The following is a 15,704-nucleotide window of genomic DNA, read 5'->3' as shown; positions in this document are numbered from 1 at the left end:
TTGTCAAAGGCTTAAGAATAATGGCTTAGGATATGGTATGTTTCTCTTCCAAAAAAGAAAAAGATAAAAAACCTGCACATGTCTCAATCCTTTGATCATTCAATAAGCAACTTTCTCTTCTCTGTAACCACATTTCTTTAAATGAAAGAAAATACGACTTTAAGGGTGGGCAAGCCTGTGGCTATGGTGAAAGTGACTCTGTGTGACTTCTCAGGCTAGGTCATTAAAGGATACAGCTTCTGTCTGGCTCTCTCTCTCTTTCTGGACACTTGCCCTTAATACCCAGCCATTGTGGTATGAGGTAGGCCAAACTAACACACACAGTTAGTTAACACACAACAACTCCAGTTGATAGTCAGACTTATGAGTGAGAGCCCTGAGGAGAGTACAGAACCAAGCCTTTGAGTTCTCTCCCTTCCTCGGCTAATGCCAAGGGAAGCAGAGATGAGATATTTCCATCAAGCCCTGTCCAATTGTAGATTCATGAGCAAAAAAAAAAAAAAAAAAAAAAAAAAAGTTCATTATTTATTTTATTTTATTTTTTATTTATTTTATTTTATTTTTTATTTTAAAAAATTTACATCCAAATTAGTTAGCATATAGTGCAACAATGATTTCAGGAGTAGATTCCCTAGTGCCCCTTACCCATTTAGCCCATCCCCCTTCCCACAACCCCTCCAGCGACCCTCAGTTTGTTCTCCATATTTATGAGTCTCTTCTGTTTATTCCCCTCCCTGTTTTTATATTATTTTTGTTTCCCTTCCCTTATGTTCACCTGTTTTGTTCATTATTTTTAAGTCACTAAGTTCTGGGCAATTTGTTATGCAGTCTTAGTAAGTGGAAGAACTGCGGATCTAAAACGTGCTTATTAAATGAAAACATTTAATATCTGAGTTAAATAATATCTGAAAAGCCTAACTTCATCATATTTTTGAATCACAAACTGGTAATTTGTCATTTTATGACCAGTGCTATCTATGAAAAACTGCATATGGTCCTTCCTCCCTCCTTCCCTCCTTTCCTTTTTCCTTCCTTCTCTTCTTACTTTATCCTTCCTTCCTTCCATCCACCTATCCATCCATCCAACTGTCTCTAAATTTTCCTCTCCACAACTGATTTATCAGAAGATTTATCAGCATGTCATCTGGTATTTAGATAGAAATGAGGCTGCAGGCCATTTCTGGAACTCATATCATCATCAAAAACTCAGGTGTACTACCTGTGATATTGAATTGTCTACAATAATTTGGTATTGTTGTTGCTGTTACTGATATTTTCATGTATTTTTGCATGTATAATGTCCTGGAAAAAAATTAGATTTGGTGTCAAAGGACCTAGGTTCTTACTTTAAGATCACCACTTAATAATGGTAATGGGCCTGAATTACCTCATCGGTAAAAGGAGGATAAAACAATTAACTCACTCAGTTGTAACAAGTAAAGGGTAGAATGTGTTTATTTAATTTAAATTTAATTTAATTTAATTTTTTAAATGTTTATCTATTTATTTAGAGAGAGAGGGAGAGAAAAGAGAGAGCACGCCCAGGAGCAGGGGAGAGGCACACAAGGAGGGAGGCAGAGGGAGAATCCCAAGCAGGCTCCACGCTGTCAGCACAAAGCCCAATGTGGGGGGTCCATCTCACAAACAGTGAGATCATGACCTGAGCAGAGATCAAGAGTTGGATGCTTGACCAACAGAGCCACCCAGATACCCCTATGTTTATTTTAGATCATCTAAGAGAAGTGAAGGCAAATATATGTTCTCTTTAGTGCTTCAATAATAATCCAAGTTGGCAAACTGCAGATCACACCCACACTTCCCTTTGAAATTTATCTCTCAGACAGAATGACCATCGTTCACATTCTAATTTGAATGAAAGAATTTGTGACTGTATCCATAAGCACAGGAGACTAGGAGTAGATAACCTCAGCTAGTTTAGACTAAGATATAGGAAAATAGATTATCAAGACATCTCCCTTATATGGAGGGAAAACACACACACACACACACACACACACACACACACACACACACCAAAACCTCAAATTCATTGGAATGCACTAGAAAGGAATGAATCAAGATACTCTTAGCCTAAAATATCTTATTATTCTTTGCACAACTTGTGCATTTTCTTTGATCTTGAACCTAAATCAGCCACTCTACAGTCTTAGTATGTATAGAGTCTAAATTTTCCATGAAGGTAATGTTTATTTTCTCTTGACAGACTGACATCTATCACAAAGCATAAGCTAATAGCAGTAAAATCTAGTAGTAAATTTAAATACTATAGGCATTAAAAAACCACATTTATTTTCTTATTCAAACTTGTTTTCATTGCCCTCTCCCCAATCAATTCCACTGAACAATTATTTAAATTAATGACAAATGTAACTGGCTGACCAAAACATGAAAAGCACAAATATTTTTGTTGATAAAAAGTTTTACCAAAACCCTTTGTGGAACCTGAAAACTGAATACAGTTTCTTTAATAAGAAAACTATACATTTCCTTGTAGTAGCATGCACCCATTTAGAATTTTGTGAACTCCATTATTTTTCTCTTGTCGAAATCTTGTTAGAATTATGGTTTTTCCTTTGTGGAACGTTCTTTTTGGTTCATTTTATACTGTTCATGAATTCACTTCTTATGCCTACCCTGGGTCATGAAAGTAAGACCAATTTATGGGAATCACAAACTGTAAGGGGGAAAATCCACAAAATCCTTTGGGCCTTTAATTACTGATTTGTCCAAATGTACTTTTCCCTGAGTTAACATTTGGGGAAAGTATGAATTGGAGAGTTTTCATGCTCTACCTCTCCCATGTAGTTCATTGAAAAAACATAATTACATTGTTCAGTGCGGCTGGAGACCTTAGAGGTTCGTGTCACGTGCATATTAAATATGCACAAATATGTTTCTAACACTATAGTATGGTCTGAAAGACTGTAGTGTGGTCACAGCAATATTCACCCACCAGGAGGTGGTGCACTTTGCAAATATTAGTTGTTTTATTGCTTTTCTTAGAAAGAAGAAAATACTTTGCAAGAAGCTTTTAACTTATCTACAAACCATTCAAACTATATTTAAATCTGAATTCCCTTATCTCTTTCACTGGGAGGTCGAATTCAATTCAAAATATTTAATTTCATCAACGATTCTAACTATTGCATACTATAACAAGTTTTTAGACCTGAATTTCACTTTAATGTTTTCATTTGTTCTGTAACATTTTTTTTCTTATTTTTTTAGTTTTGCTTACCCAGTCTTGGAAAAGTTTTACCTGATCTCACTTATATAGTTTTGTTTATGCACGTATTTCTTGGTTGAACATTATGTTAGATTTCATGTGTATTTACAAAAGTAATTCAGCAACACTCAAAGGTGAATATAAGACATTAATACAATAGCTGTGGTAGTTGAGGGTACATATGCTTATATAAACATTCTGAGAGAAAAGAGGGCTTATAATTTACGTGGTATAAAGCATTTGTTAGATGATGGCTGTAATAATGACATGAGTTCTATCTTCAATAGATACGCATAATGTAGTTTTGATGATACAAGTGCTACAGTCTCCCATTCTATTTACAAAAAAATTATTTTATTTATTCTTTTAACATGAGGCAAACTCCATCTTCCTAACATTCATAAAATGACCTGCAGCTATTTGCACTCTTTCGGGTTCTTGGGAGATCCAGCTGTAATTCAACGTGATACCCATGAAAAGTTGATATATATTAATAAGTTCCAAGATTTCCAAAACTAGCACAGTAGTTCTGAAGTCACGCTAATAAGGAGTTTATTTAAAAACTTAACTGGATTGCCAGGATCATAAGACCCAAGGCCATTAAAACAGAGCAGTATGATAAAAAAAAAAAAAAATGACAGCCCCAATCAAAAAGAACAAAAGTACAAATCCACCCTTCTTATCCATTGATTGTTGTAGCTACTATCCCCAGCAGTTGTTGAATTATAAAATTCTTGCTAGATGGGACACATAAACCTAATTTGCTTCTGACACATCAAAGGAACAACCTGAAGCTTTCTACCTCCAGTGGCATTTATAACTCTGGCATACACATTTCTCCAAAAAGCTATGTCTTTTTGACATCCGTTGGCTCTCTTGGCAGGACAACACTTTTGCTTGGTGCCAGCTTTCCTCTTAGCTTGCACAGCTATAAATTGCCAAGTGATGGTGTGTAAAGGGAGATCCCTTCTTTGTAGTCTCATCAATGAAGAAGAAGACGCAAATATCAGACTTCTTACCTTGAACTGACAGACGCAAGTCACAGTGTCTCCAATTCTTAAACATTCCCCATCAAATTTACAGGTGTTGGTGTCACAGAGGAAGAGATCGTTTTCTCTGTCATCATAACCTCAAATTTAAAGAAAATATTCCAGTCATTTAAAGATGTTACAGATTTTAAAAACAACCACAACAAAAGCACTATCTTGCAGCTTTAAAAGAATTGCTCTAAATTTTTATTCCATTAACCACAGCTGTACTGCAAGGTCATTCTCTACTGATAACCTCCAAAATCTAGTTAAGTGATCAATATTCATTTCTTTTTTTTTCACAATTCTTTTTTAATGAATTATCTTTTAATATTCTCTTTTGATTGTGCTATTTTATTTTAGCCAGAGTTAATACTGGCAGCAGTGAATGAAGGTTTATAACTTGATCCCCAGCTTCTTTATTTTTTTTTCTCATTAAGTAGAGTACAGTTTATGACCCCCCCCCCAAGCCTACATTTTAGAAAAAAGCTGTTGATGGTCTCTGAATGTCATTTTACCATTTTTCCATCCTTAATCATTCTTTTGCCTTAAGGTCTGAAGCAACCCCTTATTTGGAATTTCTCCAGACAAAGAGGAAACAAAGCCCCAATAATAAAGATAAACAGGCACAGTGTTTTCTGTGATGGTCTGTCTGGCTCAAATGAAGATTGATCACCTCTAAGTTAACAGGGTGGAGGGGGGTGCCAGGTTCTTGAAAACCTGCCTTGGAAACAAGTTTATTCTCTTTAGTCTCTGCAAATCTCCTTAAGATATCCGGCTCATAGTACATCTCTTTATTGCCAACCTCAATTTCCCATTTAAGTTAGTTATTTCCTAAAGCGATACTGTACTTGGGATGAAGCAAACCAGGCATGTTGGTCTACGAAGCTGTGACCATTCATTTCAAGCACAGGTTGTTTCATAGCCCTATGGTAAAGCACCTAAAAAAGTGACCAGACACCTGAAAACTGGAACTTAGCTTTTCAAAAATAACATACATGTGCCCATGAACCAGGAATAAGTTAAAGAAGACATGCTAAATTTTATAAAAATACCAAAGTTAGAAATTGCCAAAAACAGAACAAAGGCAATCTATTGACCCAAATCTAACAGGGTGCAAATCTCAACCTGTCTTTAAAAAAGCACAAACTATCATGATGCATAATAATGTTCCTCATGGCAGTAACAACCTAGGACTACATGTTCTTTCATCCTATGAGTTACAGTTGGCCATTCCCACCTCTCCAAAGTTACACACACTTCAGCTTACATACATCCCTGGAGCCACTTTGTTCAGAGCCAGATTTAACTACAGCAGAATTATATTTACAGAAGATGAAAAATTACATGCACGCTTGCTAAAACTAGAACAGACCAGACCTAGGGGACAATACCCAGGCATGTGAATGCAATTTAAAATGCCAATGAAATCACACCACAATCCCGCCCGGGTATACTCTGGGCTGTCACACTGAAATGCAAAGCCAGCCCGGAGTACAGCAACTCCCATCCTCGGGCCCTATGTACTTAGGAGGCTTCGGCTGAGCAAAGCCTGCCAAGCTCTCGCGTTCAGACTCTGAAGGGACCCCGGCAAGCAAGAAGAGCGCCGGACCCACTCGGAGGAAGCTTGCCCAGAAATGGAGTCAGCCCGGGGTCGGTTCCGCCCGCCCGCAGGAGCCTGCCTGCCTCGGCTATGCCCACCCAGGCCTGGGAGACCGACGACTGATTCTTTTCTCAACTTCCCTTCCCCATCAGGAGCTTGGGGAGGCAAGAGAGAAGCATCTCTGGGCTGCAAAAACACGTCTTTGAAGGAGGATGTGGGAGAGAGGAAGAGACGGAGAGAGGGAAAGGGAGAGAGAAAGGGGAAGACAGAGAGAGATATTGATTCTCTTAAACCCCAAGCTCCTTTAGAATCCGTGTGACCTGGTCTTGAAAGCAAGACCGGGGCACCCCATGGCACTTTTGCCAGAAATCAGTGTTTCCCCTGCAGTCACTCTTGGATTGATCGCTTTCTCGCTTGTTCCTTCCTATAAAGTTATTTCTCGCTCGTTTTAGCTAGACTTTTTCCTTTCATGATGGAAAGGTTCTGTTTTAGTCCCCACCCCCCACCCCACCCCACCCCCCACCCCCCCCAGCCCCCAAGGACTGGTGCTCATTTCGGTGGATCCACAAAACCATCCCGTCCAGTATTTCTTAAAATATCCGCCGCTCTAAGGGCAAGGATGCAAAAGGTTCCTACACGTGTACTTTTTGCCCACCCCAGACCCCGTCACCCCCCCCCCCGCCCCAGCTTCCGCAGCGGCCTGGAAGATTCCCAGTGCTCCTCGGGGTGGAGGTCGGTCGTCCGAGAGGTTTGGGGCAGTAAGAGGCACGGGGGCTGAGGAGACGCACTAAGGTGGGCTTGGTCTGCGCTGGAAACGCGTCCCCTCTGCGGGGCCGAAGGGGGTCGGGCGCTGGGGTGGTGGACTTACCAGAGCAGTTCCAACCGGTGGGCGTTTGGCAGTCACTTAAGGAGGTAGGGAAAGCCGCGAGCTTCACCGGGCGGGCTACGATGAGTAGCATCACCGGCAGCAGCAGCAGCCAGCAGAAGCCCTCGCAGAGTGTCCAGCTGCTGCACTGCCGCGGGGACTCCCACAGCACCATGACTAGTTCGCGCAACTCTGCAGTAGCAAACGGCTTCCGAAGAACACGCGATCGCGGGGGCCGGGCAGCGGGCTACTGGGCATCCCGCGGACGGCGGCAGCAGAGGCGGCGGCGGCGGCAGTGGCACCCGACGGGGAAGCAGCAGCCAAACCCGCGCATGGTCTCCGGAGTTTCAGCAACATCCAGTGACCCGGCCCAGCCCCGGGAGCGAGAGGGTCGTCCGCCGAGAAGCTGCGCCGGAGACTCGGGGGGCTGCTGCCATAAGGAGGGGGATCTGGGAAGCCAGGGGACCACGAGGAGACCGGAGTCCGGAGGGCGGAGGAGAGGAGTCCAAGGAGGCTGCGTGGAAGGAGAGTCAAAGCGCCCCACAGCCCCGCAGCCGCCTCTCGCGCTCTGCCGCCCGCATCCCTCTGGCGTTTGGGAAGCAGCAGGTCCTTAGCCCGCCCGAGATCACGTGGGAAGAGGCAGGCGGGCGCTGATTGGCGGAGCGGGATGCAGGTCCCGCGAGGGAGGGGTCGGCGAGGAGGTGCAAGGAGGAGGCGACGGCGGATGCCACAGATGGGCCAGCTCGCCAGGCGCTGGCCCGAGTGCGGCTAGGCGGGGATGGCTCGGGGGAGAAGCGCGGACTCCAGAGTGGGCGACTCTCACAGCTTTATATACCACCTGCCCTTTCACTTTCCGCCCCACGACCCCCCCCCCACCCCGACTCTGGGTCCGGTCTAGGGCTCCCCGATCTAGCTCCCCTCGTCAGTGCGTGACCCCGGGCTGCGAGTGCCAGCCGCGGCTGGGTGGCGTCTCTCCGAGCTGCGGCCGGCGAGGGCTGAGGTGGCGGAGGAGCGGGAGCAGCAGGGCAGAGAGGGGAGAGCGGGCCCAGAGGAGAGGGTGTCCTGCTGGCGCCCCGCGCTCCTGCGTGCGGGAGCGCGCCGCCTGTATCCGGATTCAAGCTGGGGAAATCGCCGCGCGAGCCCAGGAACCTTTCTCTAGGGAGGTGGCAGAGACCAGGAGAGGGTGAGAGGCGGTGGTGTGAGAACAGCTCTGGCCGGCCTGGAAGCAGCAGCAGTTTCCCCCGGAGCCTGCGACCCGGAGGCTGCTCGCCAAGCTGACTCAGCCAGCCTTGCAGGCTCTCTCTCCTCTTCCTTCTCTCTCCCTCTCTCCCTCCCCTCCCTGGCCCCCTGCAGCTCCGACGCAGCCCGGGGAGCCCAGACTCTGGAGCCTTCTCGTCACTCGCTCCTCTCCAGCCGGGAGCGTGTCAGTGCGGCTGCCCGGGAGGCACGGGGAAGTGTGTTCCGGAGGTCAGATTGGCTCCGCACAAGTGGTCGGGGAGAGGCGGGGAGGGCTCCGCCGCGGCAGCAACGGGTGGGTTGCGGGCGCAGCCCCCGGGAAGCGGCTTCCCAGAAGAGCGGCTCACTCGGGCGGCGCGGGGAGCGGCCCTGCGCGCTCTAGCGGATCTCTCCGCCCCATCGCCGGCGACCCGGGGAGGCGAGAAGGTCTAACTCGACTGGACTATCTCGCTCGGTGCCCTTCTTTCTTTCGCTCCAGCCGGCGCTGAGCAAAGGCGTAGCGGGACCCGCCTTCCGCCTGCTGCATTCTTCACGCAGTTAGACACTCTTTAGCCTAATGGTATTTTAGTCGCTAGTAACCGGACCGAGAGCTTCCCGGGACGTGGATGGAGAGGAACATTTTTCCGTCGTGACCCGGGTCGTTATTGCGGTCACAGTGTTTTGGATGACCTACAAGGAAGAATTTTCTTTTCTGTGTGATTGTTTAGTGATTCAGGATTTTTTTTTCTTTTTTTTTTCTCGCAGCACCCTCCCTATTTCTCTCTCCCTCCCTCCTTCTTTCCTCTTTCTCTTCTCTGCCTCCTCCCACCTTCCTTTTTTCCTTCCTTCCTTCCTTCCTTCCTTCCTTCCTTCCTTCCTTCCTCCTTCCCTTCCTTCCTTCCCTTTCTCTTTTTTCCCTTCCTTCCTTTCTTCCATCCTTCCTTCCTTCCAACCTTCCTCCCTTTCTTTCTTTCTTTCTTTCTTAGCCCTCATCTCTGTTTCTCTCTTTTAGAATCTCGCCTTTCCCCCTCTCCTTCTGGTTCCCCGAATTTAGAAGAGCGTGTTTGATAGTATCTCACAGGCAATTAGCGTCCATCCCCAATCACTTAAAAGAGGCATCAGTACACTTTGAAAGCAGGGACTATCTATCTTTGGCAGGCACCGTCAGAAAAACAAATTGTGCCCGAGCTATCCTTTTAAGTACCTTAACCTCCAACCTCCTCCCACTTCCTTGCTTTTTAACTTCTCCTTTGAGAGATGTGATCGTGCAGCACCTCAGAGCCTCAAAGAAATCTCATCTTTTTTCCTGTGTGAAACCCATCCCTTTATCTTACATCTCCGCCTCCGCCCCAAGATTACCCCCCAACCCTCGCCCACTTCCAAAGATTTCTGAGCCTCAGTGTCTCTCATTCCTGGCAATTAAGTAGCAGATCCCAGCATTCTAGTCGGTGGCATCTCGCTTCTCACCGACAAAGACTCCATTAAAACAGATCAATTAGACCAGACGTTGGAGGCATCAGAAAATCGGCTTCCAGACAGCACAGCTAAATTCTTTAAGGAAACGGAATGCCCATTAGCTACAGCTGCCAGCCGATATTGCAAAAACAAGGAATCAGGGATGTCTTTCGCTGCACCCTTTCAGCAGAAAAGGCAACATAAATATACACTTAATGTAGATCAAGATTTAACAACTCCCAGTTCAGAGTGAGGACATGTCATTTTCCATAGCAAGGCTGGTGTGGTAACTAATCAGGCTTATGAAAATAAGTCATGCTTAAAACTAAAGGCAAAGTCCTTAAAAGTGTTTATGCAGTAATTATGATAATGACACGGGACCTGCTAGGAATTCAGTACTTGGCTGTATAAGTAGAATTTTACAGCACCTCTTAGCAGAGTAGAACTGTTATTGAATTCTCTGCTAAGTAAATTTTTGGCATGCTTTCTACTAATATGTACTCTTCCTAAGACATTTTGCCCAAAGTAACTTAAAACTCCAAAGGAGTTAATTACTGGTTGTGACTGGTTAACAAATGCAGTTACTTGCACAGAGGTTCTTTAAATTACTAAACAGTTTCAGGCAAAGCCTTTCCAATAGGAATGCTGTGATTTTGTTTAGCTTGCTTTGTACTTGGTGTTAAAGTGCCACCAAGAAACAAATTCTGAAACTGGCAGGCACCACCAAGTGGCAGAAGAACATCACTCACTGCACAGAGCATAGGATCGCTGAACATGTAAATACAAATATATACGTTATTTAGCCTCATCATTAGTACCAAAGAAATAGACAGGGATTACATTTTATGGCAATGAAGATTGGATTAGTGATTGGATTAGTGCTTCAACTTTTCCCCCAACAGGTCAAATCAGTTTCCTTATTAGAATTGAATTTAAAACTAGGTCTACAAATTGTATTTTGCATCGTGCGTTATATGAATACTAGGTACACAATCCAATCTTGTCATGCATTTGCAAAATTTCTTATTTTCAAGGAGTACGGAATATTTACTTTCAATATCCCTGAGCTAAAACAGTTTATTTATGGCACACACACTCTAGAATTGACTCAGAGGGTGAGAGTCAAGTTATCATATTTTTAAGTACAAACAGAACAGAATTTTTTTTTTTCCACAGAGATTTTTTTAAAAGTTTTTTTCTCCCCTTACATGGAAAGGGCATTGTTAAGAATGGTGAGATTACTCAGAGTTTTAATGGGGGTGCAGGTGGGGGAAGGGAGAAAAAGTTATTCCAGAACAAGAAACATTTAAGATAAATAAATAAATCTGGGAAAATAAGACATACTGCCAATCAGAGCTCTATCTCCTTTCTCATCTCTAACACTTTCTGATGTTTCAATGATGGTAAGATATATAGTATGCTTATTAAGTGTCAGACATTGTTTCCTTCAGGAGGAAACACATTTTTAAGCCCCGCAAAACCCCTATGAGATAAGACATTCCTTTATCTCCATTTTATAGAAAAGCACATAGCTTCTTTTTTTAAATGTTTATTTGTTTTGAGAGGGGGTAGGGAAGGGGGAGAGAGAGGGAGAGAATCTCAAGCAAGCTCCACGCTGTCAGCACAGAGCACAGCATGGGACTGGATGTCAGGAACCCTGAAATCATGACGTGAGCCAAAATCAAGAGTTGGGCACTTAACCCACTGAGTCACCCAGGTGCCAAAACCAAAATGGCATATCGCTTTTAAAGCATCAAGGGGCTTGCCCACTGTAACAAACTCAGTCAATGGCACAGCTGGGACTCAGCACAGTTTTGTCTGTCAGAGCCCAAAACCTAAATCACCATTTCTTGCTGGTATGACTACTACCTCGTAGCTTCTATGAAAGGAAACTAACTAGGAACATATTCATTCTGTCCATGAAGCTGCTTTGCCCTTCCTATGGAGTACCAGTAAGACCCAAACATTAAATTTCATACTTGCAATTCTTATTAATTACCTCATAGGAATTACTTAAGAAGCTGTTTAAAAGGAGACAAATTCCAGGGGCGCCTGGGTGGTTCAGCCGGTGAAGAGTCCAACTGGTTCAGGTCATGATCTCCTGGTTCGTGGGTTCAAGTCCTGCATCAGGCTCTGTGCTGACAGCTCAGAGCCTGGAGCCTGCTTCACATTCTGTGTCTCCCTCTCTCTCTACCCTCACCCCGTGGTCTCTCTCTCTCTCTCTCAAAAATAAGTAAACATTAAAAATAAATAAACAAATAAATAATACACAAATTTCAGGTCTCACTAGCAGGATGTTAATTCAGTTTGGAGTTGGACCATGGAATCTGTATTTTAATATTCTTCCTTGTTTAAGAACTAAGGTACTACCTACACCTATATAACAAATGAAAGGATATCTGGATTCTTGCTCGGTTTTCACAGGACTTTTGGCAGAGAAGGTTCTAAGACAAGATAGAGGCTTACACTCAAAAAAATAAAAATTAATAAGAGAGGTGGGGGGGGGATGCTTGCCTGGCTCAGTGGTCGTGAGTTTGAGCCCCATGCTGTGTGTATAGCTTACTTAAACATTTTTTTAAAAAACATAAAGGCTTATACTCAGTGTATAGATGAGCTTTCATTCATGTCTGTCTCTATATCTACCATTAAGTATTGAATTTCTTTATGCATATGTTCACCAAATATGCAGTAAACTTCTACTATGTCTGACTTAGTAGCTTCATGACTGTGAACAGTTTTCTCATTTGTAAAATATAGGTAATAGTAATATCTACCTCCAAGGGTTCTTCTGAAAATTAAGGGAGATATATGATTTAATGAAAATGGCCATGGGGTGAATCTCTATACAGAATGAATGAACACATAAATATGTGTATATAGTCAGGTATACATTTATATATAATACTTTATATAAAATATGTAATTAAAAGTAATTAATGATATCCAAGGTATATATGTGTGATATTAGAGTGTACAATATGTTGATTATTAATAATGAAATATGGTATCATTTTCATATCTAACCCAAAACCTTATTTTCTAGCCTACCTCGATTATATAGACACAAATCATTATATCCTTAGCTTTCAATAGCTTTTCCTCAGCTATTTAAAATTTATTATTATAAAAAGTACATGTTATATTATCAATAACAAGTATATTAATACATCATGTGTTTAATTTGTAGATCAAATGCTATTCACAATGTTTCCGAGATGTCATCTTCATTTCAGGCAGATTTTTTTTTTTTAACTGAGAGTAAATTTGCTATTTTTCCACCCTTTGCTGTAATTATTTAATGATGCATATATAACAAGCCATGATTTAAAGAAATAATTTTATAATGTAACTTTTCCTATGCCTTATTGATTCCAGTGCCCTTAATTATTTTTCATAGTTTATGTTTAGATTTATAATTACAGTGCTAGAGAAATAGTGTATTTCCTCTTATGGCAATGGGCCCCAGTCATGACCGTACATTGTGATCACCTGGGGAATTAAAAAAAGTACTGATGTGGAGTCGTTGCTCCATGACCTTGAGTCTCTGGAGGTAAGGTGGAACCAGAAGCTTGAATCAGTTTGGAGTGAAACTGCTCTGTGTTAGGTGGGGTTTTTTGTTTTTTTGTTTCTTTTTGGGTTTGGTTTTGGTTTCCTTTGGTTTTGTTTGTTTGTTACCCAATTTACTTGTGTCAGTGGCAGAGCAGGTCTCTTGGGAACTAATATTCTCAACCATTTTGTTGCTCCTTCTACATAAGTGTTTCTTCCTCCTCTTCCCTACTCCCCAAAAAGGAGAAAAAGAAAAACTGAGGTGGAGAAGCTTCTGTCATAAAATAAATTTGGGAAAGGCTCCGGATAAACTCTACTTAGCTTCACAATGCACATTTGCATATTAAAGGCTCTGAGGAGCCCTGCAGTAAAATCAAACCAAAACAACATCAAATAAAACTAAACACCTATTTAACTTTATTGAACTCAGGTTTTCCAATATTATTTGATCATGGAATCCCTCTTAGCAAGAAAACACTGCAATAAACTATGGCAATGGATTTCCATTTATTACACCATTAGTAACAATAGTTTAAAGGAATGAAGCTTTAAAAAAAATTGTGTCAGCATGTTAGATAAGGCTGGTCATTTTCTCTGGCTTCTCCTTTCACAGAAACGGCAGTAAAGCCAGCTCACAGTAGGGTAAATATTCCGCAACTCTTATTTTCTGATGCAACTTTCCCTGTCATTATAAACATTATAAATATTCACAACCTTTAAAATTTTTCCTTGGTTTTCTCTTACATAAATTCTGAATTAGATAGCGGTATTCCCGTAGCAGTGATTATAACATAGGAAAAGATGCAGATTGTATCTGATAACACTACTTTGTGAAAAGCTGTGGTTCACATGTGGAACATGCTAAAAGTATTTAAATAGAAACTTTTGCAAGGTCTTAAAGAGAGTTTAATTGACTTCTTTACACCTCTATGCTTACTGCTTTGCATTGCAGTGAAAATCCGGACACTTAGCCCCTCACTGGCTATTATTAGAGCTTCTGATATGAGGGCAGGGCAAAGCTTTATGACAGGGTAACTGTGCATATGGGAGTTGGAATCTTTGACCTGACATTTACAAGCTGGGCATCCATGGAGAAGTTACTTAGTTTCTCTGAGTCTCCTTTCTATCTCCAGAGTTATTTTTATTTCTTGAGTATCAAAAAGAAATTTAGCCTGGTGTAAGAAAAGAGAGAATGTGGTGTGGGGCTCTAGAGGAGGAAGAAGGCAAGTTACAGGAAGGACTAAACTCTATAAATAGAAAGCCATCCAGAGAGTTAAGGCAGAGGTTCATTTCATCTTTCTGGGGCAGCAGCATCTTTTTTTTTTTTTTTTTCTTTAATGTTACTTTAGCTATTTCCATTATTTTTTCTCCCTATAGACTAGTTTTCTCTGCAATCCTAACATCCCCATCTCAGATGTCTGTTTATAAATTGCATTTAGTTGCTGAATATTATGTATGTATTATTGTGAACTTGTATATATTTAATTTTTTTAATGTTTATTTTTGAGAGAGACAGAGAGACAGAGAGACAGAGCACAACTGGGGGAGGGGCAGAGAGAGGGGAAGACACAGGATCTGAAGCAGACTCCAGGCTCTGAACTGTCAGCACAGAGCTGATGTGGGGCTCAAACCCACAAACCATTAGATTCTGACCTGAGCCGAAGTTGAAGTCGGACCCTTAACCAACTGAGCCACCCAGGTGCCCCTATATTTTAAATTTTAGTACATCTGATAAAGGAGAAGAGATGTTTCCATGACAAATTATTTAATAACCATAAAACTAGTTTATTTTTTAGTGTATATAAATTATTTTTCCCTTTCTTTTTCTCTTTCTTTCTTTCTTTCTTTCTTTCTTTCTTTCGTTGCTGTCAATAAAAAATTTACTTGTTTTAAGAAAATCCAAATGCCGGCATTGTCCAAAAATATTTAACGGGTTTATTTATAATTGTTATAGGGTTGAACTACCAAGACTTCTTCTTTTTGACTTGCATTAATGCTTCAGGTCCCAACATTTATATTAAAAATTCACACACAAGTAGGGGCGCCTGGGTGGCTCAGTCATTAAGCGTCCGACTTCAGCTCAGGTCACGATCTCGCGGTCCGTGAGTTCAAGCCCCGCGTCAGGCTCTGGGCTGATGGCTCAGAGCCTGGAGCCTGTTTCAGATTCTGTGTCTCCCTCTCTCTCTGCCCCTCCCCCGTTCATGCTCTGTCTCTCTCTGTCTCAAAAATAAATAAACGTTAAAAAAAAAAATTAAAAAAAATTCACACACAAGTGAAAATGGAAAAACTGCCAAGACCTGCTTTCTGTCCCGTATGTTTCCACTTGCAACCATATACGTAGGTACTTTTTGACCCCACGGGGCTCACAAAAAGAAGATAATTTTTTTTCAACGTTTATTTATTTTTGAGACAGAGAGAGACAGAGCATGAAGGGGGGAGGGGTAGAGAGAGAGGGAGACACAGAATCGGAAACAGGCTCCAGGCTCTGAGCCATCAGCCCAGAGCCTGAGGCGGGGCTCGAACTCAGGGACCGCGAGATCGTGACCTGAGCTGAAGTCGGCCGCTTAACCAACTGAGCCACCCAGGCGCCCCGAGAATTTTGTTTAAAGAATGAAATATGTTCCATCATAGTGGTTTCTTAAGCACATTCTCCACGGGCGCAGCATGCTAGCTGGATGCCTTCGGCATAATTGTTACACATTTGACATGGATAAGCATACAGGGTGGTGTCTTCAAAAACAGCTC

At 42.4% G+C, this 15,704-nt stretch overlaps 1 protein-coding gene across 1 annotated transcript in view; it reads right to left on the bottom strand.

Moving 5' to 3' along the window:
• The window catches only part of TMEFF2 (transmembrane protein with EGF like and two follistatin like domains 2), a 230,600-nt gene extending 223,682 nt beyond the window's left edge, over positions 1–6,918 (bottom strand). Inside the window, exons 1-2 of the mRNA XM_047085434.1 lie at positions 6,747–6,918; positions 4,267–4,376 (exon numbers count right to left, since the gene is read on the bottom strand). Coding sequence (XP_046941390.1) covers positions 4,267–4,376; positions 6,747–6,918 — 282 coding nt within the window. The remainder of the gene's footprint in view (positions 1–4,266; positions 4,377–6,746) is intronic.
• Positions 6,919–15,704: the final 8,786 nt, after the last annotated feature.

This window comes from Lynx rufus, unplaced genomic scaffold (assembly GCF_022079265.1).
Source record: "Lynx rufus isolate CCGP_SWC_20201006 ecotype Redwood Valley unplaced genomic scaffold, mLynRuf1.p SCAF_2, whole genome shotgun sequence".
Classification (NCBI taxonomy): Eukaryota; Metazoa; Chordata; class Mammalia; order Carnivora; family Felidae; genus Lynx; species Lynx rufus.
The sequence above is the reverse complement of the archived record's forward strand: the minus strand, read 5'-3'. Positions and strand labels throughout refer to the sequence as shown.